We start from the raw sequence: 18,008 nt of genomic DNA, 5'->3' as shown, positions 1-18,008 counted from the left end.
AGGGGCTTTTCGCGGTGCTCTCAGAAAGGGAGAGTTATTCGATGGGGAAGTATGTGAAGACGGGGCTCTCGGGCATGGCCAGGAGTGGGAGGTGTGATGCTCCAGTATTCCCAAGTATTAGAACCTTGGTCGGGGAGGAGGGATTAGGAAGACGGAGAGGATGCCGAGCTGAGCTGGTGTGGTGAAACCTGGACAACTTGCCGAGGCACTGAAAGATGCGGAATGGGCAACTTGTCACACAGACGGCGAACTGAACAAAGGACAAAGACAGTCCAAGAGCTGATGAGACGCGGGGGTTTGCTGAATTTATTTATCAATGGTTGTACATACGATGTCAATTCTCTTCGAGCCAAGCAACACGCCACTGTACCTAGCCAATGACAAGACAGACCAGATCAGAAAAAAAAAAGACCGGTTTGCTAGCTATTACCAAGTAATCTTAGGTAATTTAGCGTGTCCCCGTGCGAAACCGAATGCCAACCCAAACCCCAACCTTAAGTTAAGCACATGAAAACCGAATTGAATCATCCGACTCAACCCATTCTCTATCCCGCCGCTCACTCTCATGGATGGCAGCAAAAAGAAAACGGCTTGCTCAGTAGACCTTGTAGCTGCGAATCTTGCGGGCCTTGATGTTGTAGGTGCCGCCGTCGTTGCGGTAGCTCAGCCCGTCGCAGTTCTTGTTGACGTAGAGCTCGACCGTGTCCGCGAAGGCGGACTCCTCGAACTTGAGCTTGTTGACGTTGAGGACGGGGCTGAAGGCGAGGTTCTTGCAGCCGCTGTTCGTGGTCCCGTGCGCGGTGACGTGGCGCTTGTCGGTGGTCCACAGCTGGAGCTTCCAGGCGGAGGCGAGGGGAAGGAGGGCGGTGACGAGAACGCTGGCCTTCATTTTTTTTGATCTTGTTGTGGTATTGGGATCGCCTTGAGATAAGGTTTCTATGGGAGGTTGTTAGTTAATTAGTTGGTGAAGACGAACAACTTGTTGGGGTCCGGGGTTTTCTGACTTGTTTGCTTGCGAGAAAGAGAAGACTCGGTCGGTTTTCTTTTTTGAGGTCACTTGCTTTGTTGGGATGCTGGGCTGCTGCGAAGCTTATGTTGGGAGTGATGATGATGGTGATGATGGTGCTTCGAGTCGGCGACGGTCGACCCCTTTAAGTACCCAACTCCGTGCCCTCAGAGGATAACTGTCGATGCATTCTCACGGAGGAGTGGAAGGGATCAATCATCAGCTCGGCCAGTTGTTCTCGTCGTGCCGCCATGAGCTTACTAGCAAAACATGATGGCCAAGACGGGGCAGAATGAATGTACCGACCGTCAGCCGAATCGTGGGTCCGAATTTGGAGCGGCCCAACCATAACAGTCCCAAGCATGATCGGCGCGTCGCGCGTCTATCTCGTCTGGCAGTTGGGGAAAGAATAGTAGCAGAGGGTTTGCAGATCTGTGTGCTCTAGTGTAAGCAGCTCTCAGAAGCGGCTATGCTATCCCATTTCGCCCAGTGCTGCGGCCACGGCAAAAGGAGCTTGGCAAAGGCAGAGCTATTTTTGGGCTGACAAGCCGGGCCAGTCATTGCTCCGGTTGGCAGTTTTTGACCTATGGCACCTTGACTAGTGGAGGCACAGATTGGTTAGCCCATGGGCCCGAATGTAACTGTTTACCAAGTTGATGACCTGAATGGTTGCGCATTGATTGCCACAAACTGACAGTCAGCTATGAGGCAAAGCTATCCTTGGGTACTGAATACTCTATCTATAGCAGCGTTCTAGCAAGCGACCAGCGCTGACCCATAGTTACAGGATGAATGAACATGTTGCCTGCACGCGGTGTCATTGGCGGAACATACGACAAGTGGTCACCTCATCGACGTGAAGGCCCCGCGTCACCGTTGTGATCTGCGTTTGCCCGCAAGGCGACCTGAACAGACAGGGCGTGCCGATGTTCCTTGGGAGAAAAATGGCATGTTGAGGGGAGAGAAAATATTGTCAGGATGCGGGCACGATTGCGCAACACGAAGGGCGTAGGGAATTACGGATTGTCGGCTGTCGCAGATCAGACTTCACGAGTGATGAAAGGCGGCTTCGCAAGGAAACGGCACAAGAGAAGAGGGGACTTACTGCAAGCACAAGCAATGCATTGATACAGACTGCGGGCTTCAGGGAGAACTTAGGTTAGATGGGATCATGGCCATTTATTAGATGCAAAGGTTCTCGGGAGTTTTTATATTCCCGAGGACCCGTTCTAACAATTCCTGATTTTGCTTGGAATCATTGTGTTCGCGATGCAGATCGCTCACCAAGGTGCCGGGCGTAGGGGAGGGGAGATCCGAAACAGTGGGTGCGGAAGGGTCGCTCACTTCTGTTTCAACCATGACCCCGAAGAAGTGCTCCCAGAGTATTAAAGGGAAGAAGCGATATAAACATGTGCACTGTTTTTTTAAAAAAAACTGTACGCGATCTGACTCCAGAGTTCCGCGATGGACCAAAATCGCCACAGTCGGTGTTTTTTCTTTTCTTTTTATTCTTTAATTACCCTTTTCATTTTTTTACCTCCGTTTTGCGGGGACCCCTGACCCCTTTCGCCTCCAGCAAGCAAGTGCTTGCTTCTCCAGATCGTCTCAGACTTGGCGCAAATGCTGCCTTGCTCACAAACGGCACGTTTCAGCAGGGCTGCTTGAGACACGATCCCAGGGCGAGACGACAATGGATAGCTCCGCTTGGGAGAAACAGAGCCAGAGCAGTCATTGAGACCTCTTGAACCTTTAAACCAGCTGCGCGCCAAATCGGGTTCTGCTACAATGATTATTATCCCGTTTGCAGTCAACGCTCAAACTTACGCATTTTCTTGCCACACTTTGCTACGGTATACCTGGTGTATATCGTCCTATCCCGCTTCGTCTCTGAACTGTGCCGCAATCCGATCATAATCCGTATAATAAGATGGCGCCCAAGAAGCACCAACAAGGGAAAGGCGGGGCCGGATACCACAACGTTGGGCAGGACGATGGCGATGACAGGTCAAGCACGGAAATTGGGTCATTGACAGAGGAGGAGAAACCATGGAGACTGGAGGAAGCGATGCCGGCGCCGACTCGCGAGTCGAGGACGAAACGGATGTGCGCCATCTTCAACTCGTGGCGGTGGCTCATCGACACCACCCTGCTCGTGGCCATTCTAGTTGTTCTTCTGCGCATGCAGCAGCGTCCGTTAGGAGCCGAAGACTACCAGCTGAGCGGCGACATTACGGGCTTCAGTCCAAGATGTAAGTGTGCACCAGGACTAGGCGAAGCGGGAGCGACTGGAGGGAGTGTCCCGAATCCGGATCGCCTGCCAACCTTTCTTTCTTTCTTTCTTTTTTTTTTTTTTTCAAGCCTCGTTTGCTGACAGCAAACCGCGCGCCCGCCAAAGTCTCGCAGAGGATCGTCAAGTTTGAGCCCGAGGACGACTACGCGCCGAACAACATCTCCCGATTCTTCGAGCCCGAAGTGCTCGACCGGTGGAACAAGCTGATGCCCAAGGGGATCGGCTTCCAGAGGGTGGACGACCCGTCGGCGTACCACGACCTGCCGACGCCGATATCGTGGTACGATGGCGAGACCGTCTTCACCACCTCGTGGACGCACCAGCTGCACTGCCTGTGGGCCGTCATCCAGACCTACGCCGGGCTCAAGACCAACGTCCCGCTGCCCGAGGATCACCACTGGCACATGATCCACTGCTTCAGCTACATGCGCCAGGCCATCCTCTGCAACGCCGACACGGCGCTCGAGGGTTTGGAGACGACGTTCCCCGACCACAACGGCGGGTCGGACGGCTGGGATGCGGTACGTTCTTCTTCTCCTTCTCCTTCTTCTTCTTCTTCAACATCATCATCTTCTTCTGCTGTTGCTCCTTTGATTCGAAAGAGGTTGGACCGGCGCTCAGGATCCGGGCTGACACAGATGATGAACAGCATCATGTGTGCAAAGACATAGGCGAGGTGCGGAAATGGATGGAAAGCGTTCGCGCGTACGATGCCCAGCAGATCTATTAGGCTGTATAATTAAGGGAGCGTGGCGTTTTCTGGGTTGGCGCTTACATTGTCTATTTGCATTTTCATGGTTTTCGCATCAAAGCGAGCCAGGGTATTATAATATTGATCGATATTAAATCCACACCAAGATCAACCTTTTCCATGCCAGCCGAAAATGTCCAGAGCCTCCCTCGTTTTTGCTTTCTCTCTTTCATTACATTTTTTTTCTTCTTCTTCTCTCACGGCATCCTATCCCCGACGTATGCGCCGCGACCGCCGACGGCGACGATGAGCAAGTCCGGGTCGCCGGCATTCACCTTTCCGCTCTGGTCCGCGCCGCCGTCGGGCTGGACGTCGTCGTACGCAAACGCGTACCCCTTGCCGTCCAGGTTGCACTCGTGCACGACGCGGGCGTAGTGGTTCGCCGGCCGGCCGTCGCGCGGGTAGAAGGTGGCCGGGTCCGAGGGGTGGTCGCGCACGGCGCAGACGCAGCCGCGCTGGAAGGCCGCCGCCAGCCGCGGGATGATGGCCAGCCGCGCCGGCGACGCCCCCCCCGGCGCGAACGGCCCGCTGTTGCACCCCAGGATGTCGGCCGTCGTCGGCCGCGCAAACCGCTCCCCGCCGATCACCAGCTCCGCCGACCCGGCGGGGACGCGCCCCTCGAGGACGCCCGGCGCCGCCTGGGTGTTGATGCGTAGGGTGGTGGGTGGCCGCGGTGGTATTGGTGGTGGTAGTCCTGATGAAGAGAACGGAGCCGGCCGCAACCGGTCGGTCCCGCGGCTGAGGAAGGAAAGCTGGAATCGGTGACGGCGCTTTTCCTCGGATGGTTCGGCCTGCTGTTGCTGTTGCTGTTGCGGCTGGGGCTGGGGCTGCAGAAACTCCGAGTATTTCCTCCACGCGTCCTCGACGAGGGGTTCAAAGTAGCCGTCGAAACTGGCGCCAACCGCATTGCCGTGGGTGGGATTTAACGCCCTCAGGGGACTCTCGTGCCCTTCGGGCTGAACGATCAGCTTGTCCCACGGCCAACCGTCCCTGGCGGCCTGCTCCCTCAAGCCTGCGCAGACCCTCTCGAGGCCGTCATGTGCCATGCCGCTGACGTGCTGGACCGCGCCCCCGCGCGTCCGGAGGGTCAGGGAGACGGGCAGGCGGGGCACGAAGTCGACGTAGGTGATGTTGGCAAACAGCTGGTCGTCGTTGAGGGTGAACTCACAAAAGGCGAAGTCCACGCCCGCGTTCGGGTCGCTCGGGTTCAGGACGGAGGGTTCGACGAGGGCGGCGCCGCCGCCGGGTCCGCCCGGGTTGCGCAGGAAGGTCAGCTGCTTCTCGGCGCTAAACCAGATGCGCCCGCCGGCCATCTGCGGGATGGTCACGGTCACGGTGTTCCCGGGGGGGCCGAGCGGGATGGCGCAGTCTTGGGTCAGCGGCTGCAGGATCCGGCCGGGCGGCGGCGGTTCGGGGTAATAGAGGCCTCTTCCGTCTGCCCCAAGAAATACGCGGGCCATGTTGTTTCGTATGGCGAGCCCGGTGATGAAGGCGTATACATCGTTGGATGTCGTCTGGTTGACGAGCTGGATTTGGAGCGAGTCAGGCATCGTGGTATGATCATTTACTGGGTTGATGTTGCCGATGCTAGACCAGAGAGATTGCTCTAGGTAACGGAGGTGGTTAGTGAAATGAAAGAGGACGAGTAAAAATCGTGGTGTTGTTCGATAATTAGGTACGAAACCGCCGGGGCCGCTGACGTCGATTGGGCAAACAAAGACCTGGAAACCCTGATTATTCGACAAGGACTTATTCTTGTGGCAGAGCACTGACAACTCAAAAGACAATTCCAAAGCGGGGAAAATCGAGAAACATTGAGAAGCACAGATCTCGTGAACCCCAAGATGAACAGAGGAAGGAGGATAGGAGTTCACTGGTAAATTTTTTTTTTTTGGGCGGGGGGAAGGAGAAGGCTGTAATTAGTTGCCGTTTTGGAAGAAAACTCCTAGGCAGTCAATCGATTGTTGCCCAAGGGAAACAACCGATGAAGTCATCCCCTTGGCATTTAAGAAATAGGGATATTTGGCCAAAAATCCCTATTTAAGGCAAGAAAAGCGTTTGGAATGTTAAACAGCGGATACCAACGGGACTATCGTTCGCTTGCTCTTCTAGGGAAGTGAAATAATGATTTCGAGTGTTTCTTGCCTTTATTTACTAATAATTAATTCACTACAAGGTGCGTATATCTCCAATGATTGGTATTTTGACTATTATTACTGCTGATACTTTACAGTCGCACTCCGGCGACCTCAAAGGTCTGCACCATGTTCCTTTCAAAGTAGGACCAGAACTTGGTGCCGCTAATGGTGGTGTCGCCCTCGTGGTGGACATAGCGGTCGCCGCTCCCGATCTGGGTGCTCCAGCGGGGCACGGCGGTGCCGTCGGCAGGGCGCCCGGCGAAGCGCGACAGGTCAAAGTTGATGTACTGCGGGGCATCCCAATTGACGGCGACGATTATGAGCTTGGCGGCGGCGGCGTCGTAGGCGGCCACCACGTTGTCGGCGCCGCCGTCGAGGATGCGCATGCCGGGCCGGATGTGCCGGGCGAACTGGGCGAGCACAAAGTACTTTTGCGTGGGACCTCCCAGCCGGCCCGCGTCGTTGTCGGCGTCCAGCAGGCCCCAGCCGCCGCCGTCGAGCACCTGCCAGTACACCCAGGCGGTCGGCCGGAGCTGCCGCAGATCCTGCAGCAGATACCGCGCCATGTTCTCGCCCGAGGCCACCCCGTCGCCATACTCGCTGTTCCACACCCGCTTCCCCGCCGCCGCCGCCGCCTCGCGCAGGCCCGCCCGGTTGCCACTCCCGTACTGGTACCCGTGCACGTGGATGCGGCTGATGCGGCTGAGCGCGCTGCTGCCGATCGTCTGGAGCGTGTGGAGGGCCTGGTCGTAGTAGGACTCATCCGACGCCGTAATGACGGTCGACAGCCCCCGCTGGGACAGGTGGTTGGCCAGGTGCCCCACGATGGTGGCCTGGGTCGAGACGTCGATATGACAACCCTCCTGCGTCCCGTCGGCCTTCCACCAGTTGGCCGACGGCTCGTTGAACGGGTCGACGCTCTCGAACCGGATGCCCCACCGGTCCCGGTACATCATGGCAACGTTGGCCATGTAGACGGCGTGCTGCTCCAGGTTCCACGACTGGATGTTCTCGCTGCCGTCGCTGGACCCGGACGGGTTGTGGTTCTTGCACATCCACCACATGGGCGAGTTGGAGAAGAGCTCCGTCCTGTTGGCCCCGCGCGCGATCGCCTTCTGGAGCGCCGACCTCTGGTTCGCGTCCACGGTCCAGTCCCAGCTCGATGAGGTCGGGTCCGTGTCGTGCCAGTCCAGCCAGAACCCCTCCATCTGGCGCGACCGCCGGATGTTGGGGGACTCGACCATCCTCTCATCTCCGACCGCGTTCCAGCTCGACGCGCCCGCGTTGTAACGCACAATGTTGAAGCCAAGCCCGGGCAGCGTCTCCGAATTCACCGTCGTCGACTTTAAGGTGAAGAAGGCATCGGCCAGGTCATCGCGGTTGCCGAACTGCTTGGCCCACCATGCCAGAGACGTGCCCCAACCTTCCCAAGTGCCCCAGTTTGAGCCAGCGTTGATGATTGTGGTGCTGTCGGCGCTCGCCAGGGGACTGGTGGCCAGCACCAAGGCCAACCCCAACAAAGGAGACGAATTAATCATGGCGGGGGGAGCGGGATCGAAATGTTGGACAAAATGAAGCCACGATAGCGGGTCATGACGACAGTATCTTGGAAATCCGCATTGCGGGAAGGAATATAAGGGTTTAATTATTAATATGTATCCCGCCGGAATAGGGTTGTCGTCCGCAAACGACGATGCCGACAATGTCGGTATATTAGGGTCGACTGCTTTCCAATAATAAAAGTACAGTGCAACGCCAGGGCCAGAATATGCATTTTTTCTGGGGCTCTCTCGGCTGGTCGAGTGCAGCCTCCTCCTACCACTCCCCACCTCACTTTCGGTAGATAATTAATTCGGTCAAATTTCGCCCCGAGACGGGCGGTTGGCGGAAAAAGGCGGACCGAGCTGAGCAGACCAGCCTCTTCTCCGAGACCTGAATTGATTGTTGGTGGCCTTTGCTGGTTTGCAAGACTAAGGCGACTAGGGCCCAAACGTCCGGTCCTGCCGTCTTGAGAATTTCGGAGCAATATATCCGTCCTAGGTAGTATTGGCCCTTATCCCGACCCATACCAAGGTATATGGGTACGCACAAGATTTTAAAAGGTCAAGGCTGGTCGTTATGACTGGTGCGATAGCTCCGAATTGCCGGCTCAGACCGAGGGGTAACCAAGTGTTGTTGCTTTTACCCCTGACATGTTGGCCTGCGACTTGCGGTAATCAGGAGTTGAGAATCTGGATCATATGCCCTAATTACATCTAGGCTCAACTAGCTCTGCGCCAATGTTCATTTTGAATTCACTCTCTTAGCTCTGACCGCTGCGCCGTTGACAGCAAATTCTTCGATGCCCTGAATATTTTGGAACACGGTCTATATGCGGCATGAGTGCTCGTACTAATAATTAGAGCAGACAAGACCGATCGTCGAGGCCTAGTTAGGCGTAGAGGAAACAGGATACGTCTTTCTGGTTAAGATACGGTAATATGTAAGAGAAGAGTGAATAGTGGGAGAAAATCCTCGACTGGTGCAGTATTGTGTTCATTGCCGATAAACTCAGCATCCATTGGCCGCTGCCCCCAAGGCAGTCAGGATGAATTGTACCAAAGAGACTTCCAGGGTACCATAATGGAATCATACACACACAGCCTGACAAAATCTTGGTGGAACAGGTTGAGCGAAGGACGGAAGGGGAGACTCTTCGCAGTGCTTCAATTGGATACGCAAGGTGCACCATCAGTTCATTATTTGGAAACGGAGGGTGGGATTGAAAGGTAAAAAAGAAAAAGAATTGAGAAGGGTGACTGGTTCGCATGGCCATGCGTGTCAGGAAAGGGAGGGGTAGGAATAAGGATGTTCAAGAAGGAACCAATGAGAAGTGCAAAGTAGAAAACAAGCGGCTGATGCCAATCTGACTAGTCATCCGAAGCGTTCACTCATAAGATAGCGTGGCAGGAATAACCCACCAATTAAAAGCAATCCCCTTGTGGTGTAGTTGGCTATCACGTTCGGCTGTAAAGGAATTTATTGAACCGAAAGGTCACCGGCTCGATTCCGGTCGAGGGGACTATTTTTTGGGATTGTTTGAGCCCCGTATCTTGATTTCTTTTTCATGGGATGTTTCATATTCAAGTCAGATAATTAATTCTTTCACTGCCTTTGCTTGCAATGATAAGAATGGTTAATTACCGACACCAGGCCGGACACGCTTCAGGATTTAGCATCAATAATAGTTTCTTTCCCATCATCTATCCGGTCCGTCCTACAAAAATCAAGCAGTGGGCAGTCCCGTGGATCTGGATAGAAAACGCCACCGAACTTCACAATAGTCCTGCACTTTTCCTCCATGCTGTTGACGTTATGAATCCTACCCAGCCCCTTTCTCGAGCCCACGCATTCGTCGACTTCTAAAGCCCATGATTACCCCTCCCTGCGGAGCCACCCCGATGAAGCGCGCCTTGCTCTGGTCGAGGTCTGAGTGCATTTCCCGGTACATCGTCTTCCTCGTCTCGGCACCGGAGTGTTCTTCCAGGCTCGGCCACCACCTGGCACCAAGCAGTTGCAACTTGGCACAGAGGGCGTCCTCCTTGGCCGGGTCCCATGATCGGGCCGCAACCTCGAATCGATCCAGACCGAGGGAGTGGAGCTCGATTGCCGAGCAGTGATGTAAGTATTGACATCGCGGCGACTCGGGAAGCCCTTGACGTCGGCGCCCGAACCCAGGCGGAAAGTAGCGCGGAGGTCATCCTCCTGTCATTTTCTTCTTGATTCTCTAATAATTAATACACCGGAGCTTGATAGGAACACATTTCCGGAGGGGCCACGCATTCCAATTCGGGGATCAAGTTTTATTCGATACCATCGCTAGGATTGCCTACAGCACAGAGACCTTTCTTCCTCTCTTTCTCATCCAATAGAGTGCTTTCCCTCTGGATGGGAAGCGAATGGAAACAAGAGGATGCTCAAGCGCAAGCTGCACAGACGGCCTCAGCGGCAGAGATGACCTCGAGGGCACCATCGAGCCCGCAGTTGCTGAGGACGCACGTGGCCGCGCCGGACCGGAGGGCGTCGAACTGGTCGCACATGCACTTGTAGTTGTCGGCCTGGCAGCCGAGGTCGGCGGCGGCGTTGACGATGCAGTCGTACTGTTTTGGGTGTCTTGTCAATCACTCCTTCACTTCTGTGGCCGTTCTCTCTCTCTCTCTCTCTCTCTCTCTCTCTCTCTCTCTCTCTCTCGTTTTTATGCAAGGAAAGAGAGAGAGAGAGAAAGAAAGAGACGAGGGAAAGGAAAAGGCAAGGGAAACAAGAGAAAAGGATACTTACACCGCACTTGGGAATCTGGTCCACCTCGGGGCACGCTGCCTGGCGCTTGACGGCAGGGCTGGCGGACGCCACGGCGGCAAGGGCGGCAACGACGACGGTAGAGAACTGCATCTTGAATCGTTGGTAATTAGTGAGTATGAGTGTGAGTATTATGTTTGTGTTTGTGCGTGTCTTTGATTGCCACAAGTGTGACCTAAAGATTCGGGGCTGGAATTGAGCTCTGCTGCTGTTGTGGTTAGGCAAAGAGTCCCATAGGAGGAGGGGAAGCAGGTATTTATGCCATTCCATGCTCTTGCTCGTCATACTTGGTCGACAAAGCAGCTGTCATCAGACCAGTGCTGCTCTGTCTCGCTGTTCTCTTGGTGGGTTTCCGGTTTCCCCTCCTAGAATACGACTTATCGTCCCGTCCCTACCTCAACAACCCTGAATTCTGTTTCCCTCGGCTGCTACAGGTAAAGTAGGTACATGTACATCACACGGTCAAGGATACGCTATTGCACGTTAATCATGTCGTGGCTCTGAAGTGCCAGGGAAATGACTGGCGTAGGTCTTGAAACGCCTGCTAGGTCACCCAAACATATCGTCAGCTTCAGCAACGCGCGGCATATTATAACCCGATATCCAGCGCGAGCCAATGAGCAAAGAATGGGCAGGTTCCCGCCCCCGGATTGACCTCGGACAATTCACCATCATTGTCCTCGACGTTACATTTTGCGGGGAGATCTGGGGTAGAAGTCTCGGCGCCGATCGAGATGGACTGAAGGGGGAGGGGAGGGGGGGGGGTTACACCAAGAGCTGTAGAGTGAAACTATCCGACAAATGAAATAGTGGAAAAGCTCCGCTACCGTTTCATGCTTTCTGAGTTATGAGTTGTTCGCCGAGGTATGCAACTGCTCTTTTCCATGTGAAGCCCTGCTACTAATTATATGTTGTTCCACACCAGTTTACGAAAACGCAACTTTGAGCATCTACTTCCTGGCTCCCTTCTCCCTATCTGGGCAATATTTCGGCGGCCCCGTTCCGTATACCACGGCTCTGATAGGTGATAGGGCGAGCCAGAGAGCTCTGCATGCCGCCGGCCTCAACATAAGGAATGGTAGTATCATCGGATATCCAGCATCCTATTCCACACGCAATAATGGAACCAAGAAACTGCTGTGTCATGCCCCCAATAAGCAAAGTGAACAACATATTGAGAGTCGCAACGTAGCGAGCATAGCGATGTCACATGCGTTGGACGAAGCGGAGAGCGTTACACTGCCGGACATAAGGGTGAGTAGGTCACTATCGGAGTCGGTCGAAGGACCAAAACCCCAGCACAACCACCCAACTCGCGTGTTCACCTGTCTGCGAGGCCTAGACGCCCAACTTCCGGGTGGAGAGCCTGGGCTCAAGGGCCACGCCTACAAAATTCAGGCTGTTAATTACCGACTTCTCACTAATTACCACGGAGTTGGCTGAGATAATATGCTAGTTTCTCTTGCTGGGTTTATTTACACATACTCTATTCTTGCGGGCTCCAACGGTAGATTTACGCCGTCTTGTCACGTTGTCGAAGTTGCGAGATGACTTAATTAAGTGTCAATGGAAAGGGACATGGTGCAGCTCACCGGTCAGCTAGTTGCGGAGACGCAAACTCGATGAAGTAATTAGCTACCGAGCATGTGACAGCAACAACGTTGTGCTCGGCTCAAACACGTAACATGACATCTCAGATACCGACTTGTACCCAAGGTACTGATACAAAATGTTAGGTATGGTCACATTGACAAAGCAGTCCCTTTTGCCAAGAACATTGTTGTTACCACCAACGCTACCTCTGACCACCCTCGACGTTGGAGCTCAGGCGAACAGCACTCACTACCACCACAACATGCTTAGGCTTGAACACAACGATGTTTTCGTAACAAAATTTCGGAAATGGCCGGCTCGGGCTCCGACCGAGCTTTCACTCTGTAAGTTGCGGGTTGCCAAGGCAGAAGAAGCTTTCCCCTGGGCGCAACTACAGGAGCTTTATTGGCGAGCCGAGGATAAACGCTTTCATAGGAGACGTTTTTGGTCTGAGTTGAACGAGACCTACGAGATTACGAGCGTTCGGAGGCTCTTCCACGCAATAATACCTACATATCACCTCCACCAGCTCCGTGTCCAGGGTGTCCAGGGCCTAGCCGTCACGTCTCATTAGGATCGCGCCCCCCTTGTGTGATCTCACCTCTCCCCCCCATCGCTTCCCGGCGAAGGCGGCGTTGTCATCATCGTCGTGGACACTCTGCAGCAGCACCCTTATGTGCCGGTTTCCCCAGCCTTCACCCTCGGAATCGGCGGCGTCGGCGGCGTCGCCCGTGCTCTGGCGCTCTAGCTCCGTCTCCTCTGCCTTGAACAACCACAGCTCAAATGCCAACCAGGGATACTCAAGCAGCGGCTTCTGGTACATCGGTGGTGGACGGGAGACCTAAGTGAGCCGTGGTCTGTCTGTCTCTTCGGGCAACCAAACTCCCAACCGGGAGCCCTTGGACGGGCGAGTCGCGAGAAAGGGAATGAGTTTGCGGCAGAGGAGCTTGTGAGCTGGCCAGTCAATGGATACTGGCATCTCTTGGAACAGTACCGGACCGCAAAGCATCTGGTACAGGCCGCCCCCGGCATCTGGCACATGGTGCATAATCTACGGCTGTCCCGAACCGCGAGTTTCAAAGGTGACAGGGGGGTAAAGAAATCCGTGTCATGTGTTCCTGCTTCGATATATTCATCCTCTTCTTCCGAATCGCAGTCTCCGTCATGGTCTGCGTTGGCTACCTAGGTACCTATGCTGAGCGGGCCAGCCTCTCCCTCATTCACGGCCTGATGATGTCTCCGTGCAGCGACTGAGGTACGATAGAATATAGGATGCCCAAACGACGTGGGCAAACTCTGTTGAAGCAGGCAAAGCTGGCGACTTCCCGGAATCGGAAACAATCGCGTGCCGATCGCGCGGTCGCGGATGCCTGAACACGTTGAAGTCTGAGGCGAGGAGGGTCCAACTGAGTGCACTGAAAGCGCATCAGGGCGGCGGTTCATCCCTCTCACAAAGAGTACTCGACCGCCCATCTCCGCAACGGGGTACATATACGTGCCTTACTGCAGTGGTACCTTGGGAAAGCTGAGCTCTGCTTTATCGCACAGAGAATTGCATCCATCGTGGGTAGTGCCCATTCCTTCCAGAACGTGCAGAGATCTCAATGCGGAGGTGTGTACCGTAATTACAGTTCCGGAAACTGTCATATATGAACTTATACCATGGGACGCGGGTGTTTTCCTCCCGTGCCTATAGGCGGCCTTCTCCTCAGGCCTTGCTGAGCGGCTCAGTCAATACCCCGAGCGACATGAGGATGCATCCTTGATTAAGACACTGAGAATACGCATGTTAGTAACACGATTCCTCCAACAAAATTTGCTCAGGAAAAAAAAAGGCAAGGTCTCGAGAAGAGAGGGGGAAGGGGGGAAGGGGGGAAGCTAGTCATTACCCGACTGCCGTAAAGACCAGTAATGGCAGTCCCGGGAGCAGCTCTGAACTCCTTTTCTACTATAATGTTTCTCCGCGATGTGTATTTTGAGCCAACTTCTAACGCCCGCTCACGATTCGTATGTATCTGTTTCAACATTAGAACAGGGGTGCTTCCCACGACACGCAGCACGGGAAACGGGAAAGGATGTACCTTGAGCCAGGTTAAATGTCCCTCCTTATACAGCCAGTTCTCAACGTTTCCCCGGAGAAGCCGCTGGCCGACCTCGACTTTGTTGATCATTTCACCCCCAGGCCCGTCAATTGGGAACTCGACAATCTCGGAATCATCTTCGTCCTCGTCTTCGTCTTCATCCTCGTCTTTTTTTCTCTTGGGATCTTCGATACGTGAAAACCTCCAGCATTCAGCTGGCACACTTGGATTGTTAAAGGAGAAATCAATACGGCCAATGTCAAGGTCAACGACGGTGAGCTTCACAAGATGTTTCAAGTGAACCCCGCCAGGGCCACCAAACCGGGCCCAAAACAGCGGCTTAAATCCCGACACATATGTTCTGGGGGCTAGTAGGAAGTCTTCATTCAAGTTCAGCGTCGGGGACGGCACGTCAGGATACCAAACCGCCGAATGTCTGAGGCTACTGTCGTCGGCTCTATGGGAACTCGACATGGGAGATTCAACACGCCGCACAGCCCCAACGCTGACCATTCGGAAGGCCTACATTCCGGACCCAGAACTCGATTAGCATGAACAGGCATGGCAACACGACCAGATCAAGAGAGGCGAAGGGAAGTTGTCTCACGTCAAACCCGAATTCGAGTGCCATCGTCTCCTCATCTGGCGTGACGATGTCACTTAGCCGTTCAGTCCTTGGTGCGTCATCAGGATGCCCAAGCCAGGCAGATAGCCGTCTCGCCGTACCACGCCCGCTGACGAATTGAAGAGCGTGGATACCGCCAAGGCCGACGGCCACGTTGAAACCAGTCAGAGACGCTCCGCAGAGATGAACGCAACAACTTTGGCTGCCGGCAGCCGTATAGCCCAAGCGTACGACCTCCCCATTGGTAGCAGCCAGGGACAAGCCGGCGATGTATACCGAGCTACCCAGGCGAACTGTCGAGGCAGCTACTTGGGAAATAGCATCCACTCGAATGGCCACCCGTTGAGTCTTTGAAAGCACACAGGCCGTCTGCAGGCCGCTGAGATTGTCGCTAACCCCCCGGATACTACCCTCGACAGAGACCCACGGCGGGCCGGAGCATTCTTCATCTGACAGGGGTCGCAGGGGAGCAGATCGTCGGAGGGATTCCATGTCGGGGTTCAGCTCGTTCCAAGAGAGCTCCAATATGTCCATCACGTGTCGGATGAGAGCCCAAACACGTTTCCGATTCTGAGCGGTCCTTCCCAGGCGGGCACCGGATGTACGATGGTACAGCCAGCGCCAGTCTCTGCGCCCGATGCCGCCAGTGGTGTTGAGATCCCGCGCGGCTTCGAACAGCCATGAGCGCTCCGCATTTTCACCCCGAAAACGAGACGCCCAAAATTGCTGACTATGAAATGTGAACCAAAAGGAGCGCGATGCCAGCCGGGCGTTCAAGACATCTCGGGTCGGCAGATACGCAGCTATAGCAGAGCATAGCTCCTTGGGAAGCAAGCCGAATGGATCCAGACCACTGGACGATCTGGGAGTAGCGGATGACTCTGATGGGTGGTCCCAGGTTGGCGGAGACTGTGGAGTGTCGGCGAGGATCTCCTGGATCTCGGAAGAGGCAAGAGGGTTGGTGTCGTACACGGCGTCGAGCCCCGAATCACGAAAATCCCTGTCGGCAAAGCGTAAATACTCCCATGGAAAATAGTCATCCTCCGGAAAGAGGAGAGCTAGGCCCCCATAATCATGACCCCAGTCGATGATGTTCCTTGCGAACACCCTCGGGACGGAGTTCAAAACGTCAAAGAATCTCGTGCAGGGGACCAGATCGGGGTAGCATGCGTCTTGAAGCAGAGACCAGCAGGCATCGTGAATGACGAAGCCATGCTTGCCGTTAATCTCGGTTTCGGCCATGACCCCGAATTCATGTTCCAGTGGGTTATCATAGCCGGGGTCGTCCCACCGAGCGCTGGGATCCGGAGGGGCGATGAAGCCTCCGAAGTGCGGGTCGGAGTAGTAACCGACTCCGGTCAGAAAGATCTCTTCACCTGCAATGTTGTGGCACACTGGGAAATTCACCAGCGCACTCAGCCGTTGCTCCGTGTTCCCTCTCACGCTGAATGCACTTACGCCCACGAAACTGACCCATCCATGAAGCGGAGCCTGCTTCTCCGACAATGTACCAACCGCATATGGCGCATCTGACGAGGCGAGGACTCATGTTGCCTTGCGTTCTCTGGGAATGGAATTAGGTGGTTCGATGCAGCTTGTAAGTAGGTATCTGTCACTTGGGGGGGGGGGGGGGTACCGGATTGATGGGGAAGGTTGCCGTTGCGGAAGTAGCGAGAAAGAATGGAAACAGGGCAGAACAGGTTGTGTAAAAGGAAAGAGAAAAAGCAAGATTGTTGTTGTTGTAAGAATTTGGACTTGAAGAGAGGGACGGGAATGGAAGAAGAAATGCACCCGCCGAAAAACATGATACTAATAAAAGATAAAAGAGCAAGTAAGAAACAATGAAAGGTGCTGTGCCGTTGGCCGCCTGCTGCGGTCGTGCGGGTTGGGGGCGGGAGCAGGCAGGTTGGCCTAAGCGCTATACCCGATCGGGAAGCGCATATGCATGTCCATACATACGTAAGGTACGGATTACACTGTATTAATTAGCGCTCTCAACAACGAAAACAACACAAATTTAAAGCGATATTTGCTTTGCTTTGGCTACACGTAAGTAATATTTACGTCGATTTGAACTTGCTCAAATCTACTAAGTGCCCTAACCTAATATAGAGCCCCTTACTTTGCATCCCGGCGCAGCGCCCCGAGCTATCCATCAACTCTTATAACCAGCCGCCGAAACGCTCAAAAATACAGTAAAATTCAAAGACTTCGAATTCCGTTTATTCGACCAGACAATAGCTGTTCTAGCTAAGCAATAGCTATTCTAACTAAGCAGTAGTCATCCTACATTCTACATTTGCCAGTGCCCGTAATATTATAGAACTATAGATAGGACGGTCAGCCACTATGTACAGGTCTTGGCAAATATGTCACATATACTCAAGTAAGCATGCCCGCGTATTTGCTTGACAGGGGGTTGTATTTGCGTTGTATTTGCATTGATTTGACTTGCTTGCGTTGAATATATAATATATTTGCGTCGTTGAGAGCGCTGGGCGAATGCATTCAGCGAGCGTGCCTCGTTACTTGGGTAGCTCGTGGCTAGTGCGCCAGAAGCTTGTAACGCTTCTGACAGATTGGTCGGAGGAAAGTTCAGGTTGATTACTCCTTCAACGGTTTGTTACACTACATCGACCCTCGCCTTCCTGAACCACGCCCAGGTTCACATTTTCCTCACACAGCTCGGCTTATCGAGTACAGGAAGAAATCAAGACGAAGAAGAAGAAGAAGAAGAAGAAGAAGAAGAAGAAAAGAAAAAGTCAAAAGCACCCAACATGATTACAACGAGATTCAGCACTCTGATCCCCTCCAAGCTCGCCATCGGCCTGGCCATCCTACCGCTAGCCATCCCCGTCACCTACCTCCTATACCTCGACCGCGTTGTGTCGGCCAGGGTCAGCGCCGTGACCGGCATCCGCGATAAGATAAGGCACCCCGCATCGGACATACCGCCGGGCATCCCGAAGCCGGTCAGCCTCCCCGAGGAGGTGCGGGCCGATGACGACGGGTCCGAATGGGTTCTCGCTTGCGAGCGTGTCGTCTCGGAGCCCCTGGCCCTAGTCCCACCCCCATCTTCGTCCCCGTCCCCGTCCGCCGCCGCTCTGCCAGACCTCGTCACCCGCTACGTCCGGGCGACCATGGCGGCCTTCAGCTGGACACCGCAGGCCTGGTTGCTCTGGGCCTCGA

At 54.4% G+C, this 18,008-nt stretch overlaps 5 protein-coding genes and 1 non-coding gene across 6 annotated transcripts; 1 reads left to right on the top strand and 5 right to left on the bottom strand.

Moving 5' to 3' along the window:
• Nucleotides 1-473: 473 nt before the first annotated feature.
• Nucleotides 474-1,390, bottom strand: MYCTH_2301722 (uncharacterized protein). Its single transcript, XM_003661814.1, has 3 exons — nucleotides 1,268-1,390; nucleotides 1,005-1,184; nucleotides 474-936 (listed from the first exon to the last, which is right to left on the bottom strand). Exon 3 carries the CDS (start codon nucleotides 887-889, stop codon nucleotides 596-598), a length of 294 nt encoding a protein of 97 aa, XP_003661862.1. The 5' UTR covers nucleotides 890-936; nucleotides 1,005-1,184; nucleotides 1,268-1,390; the 3' UTR covers nucleotides 474-595.
• A 2,512-nt stretch (nucleotides 1,391-3,902) lies between these two features.
• Nucleotides 3,903-5,933, bottom strand: MYCTH_2301721 (glycoside hydrolase family 64 protein). Its single transcript, XM_003661813.1, has one exon. It carries the CDS (start codon nucleotides 5,595-5,597, stop codon nucleotides 4,245-4,247), a length of 1,353 nt encoding a protein of 450 aa, XP_003661861.1. The 5' UTR covers nucleotides 5,598-5,933; the 3' UTR covers nucleotides 3,903-4,244.
• Nucleotides 5,934-6,188: 255 nt separating this feature from the next.
• Nucleotides 6,189-7,774, bottom strand: MYCTH_2301720 (glycoside hydrolase family 30 protein). The gene has a single exon (XM_003661812.1). It carries the CDS (start codon nucleotides 7,721-7,723, stop codon nucleotides 6,275-6,277), a length of 1,449 nt encoding a protein of 482 aa, XP_003661860.1. The 5' UTR covers nucleotides 7,724-7,774; the 3' UTR covers nucleotides 6,189-6,274.
• Nucleotides 7,775-9,159: 1,385 nt separating this feature from the next.
• On the top strand, nucleotides 9,160-9,246 carry MYCTH_t74. The gene has a single exon. It is a non-coding gene; the product is annotated as a tRNA-Tyr (tRNA).
• An 895-nt stretch (nucleotides 9,247-10,141) lies between these two features.
• MYCTH_100541 (extracellular membrane-like protein) lies at nucleotides 10,142-10,613 on the bottom strand (the record flags this gene model as incomplete). The annotated part of the gene is made up of 2 exons (XM_003661811.1): nucleotides 10,142-10,324; nucleotides 10,503-10,613. The coding sequence occupies 2 exons, from the start codon at nucleotides 10,611-10,613 to the stop codon at nucleotides 10,142-10,144; spliced, it is 294 nt and encodes a 97-aa protein (XP_003661859.1).
• Nucleotides 10,614-13,712: 3,099 nt separating this feature from the next.
• Nucleotides 13,713-16,659, bottom strand: MYCTH_2301718 (uncharacterized protein). Its single transcript, XM_003661810.1, has 5 exons — nucleotides 16,278-16,659; nucleotides 14,802-16,213; nucleotides 14,195-14,716; nucleotides 14,003-14,128; nucleotides 13,713-13,887 (listed from the first exon to the last, which is right to left on the bottom strand). Exons 1-5 carry the CDS (start codon nucleotides 16,366-16,368, stop codon nucleotides 13,822-13,824), a joined length of 2,217 nt encoding a protein of 738 aa, XP_003661858.1. The 5' UTR covers nucleotides 16,369-16,659; the 3' UTR covers nucleotides 13,713-13,821.
• Between the last annotated feature and the right edge of the window lie 1,349 nt (nucleotides 16,660-18,008).

This window comes from Thermothelomyces thermophilus, chromosome 2 (genome assembly GCF_000226095.1).
Source record: "Thermothelomyces thermophilus ATCC 42464 chromosome 2, complete sequence".
NCBI lineage: Eukaryota > Fungi > Ascomycota > Sordariomycetes > Sordariales > Chaetomiaceae > Thermothelomyces > Thermothelomyces thermophilus.
The sequence above is the reverse complement of the archived record's forward strand: the minus strand, read 5'-3'. Positions and strand labels throughout refer to the sequence as shown.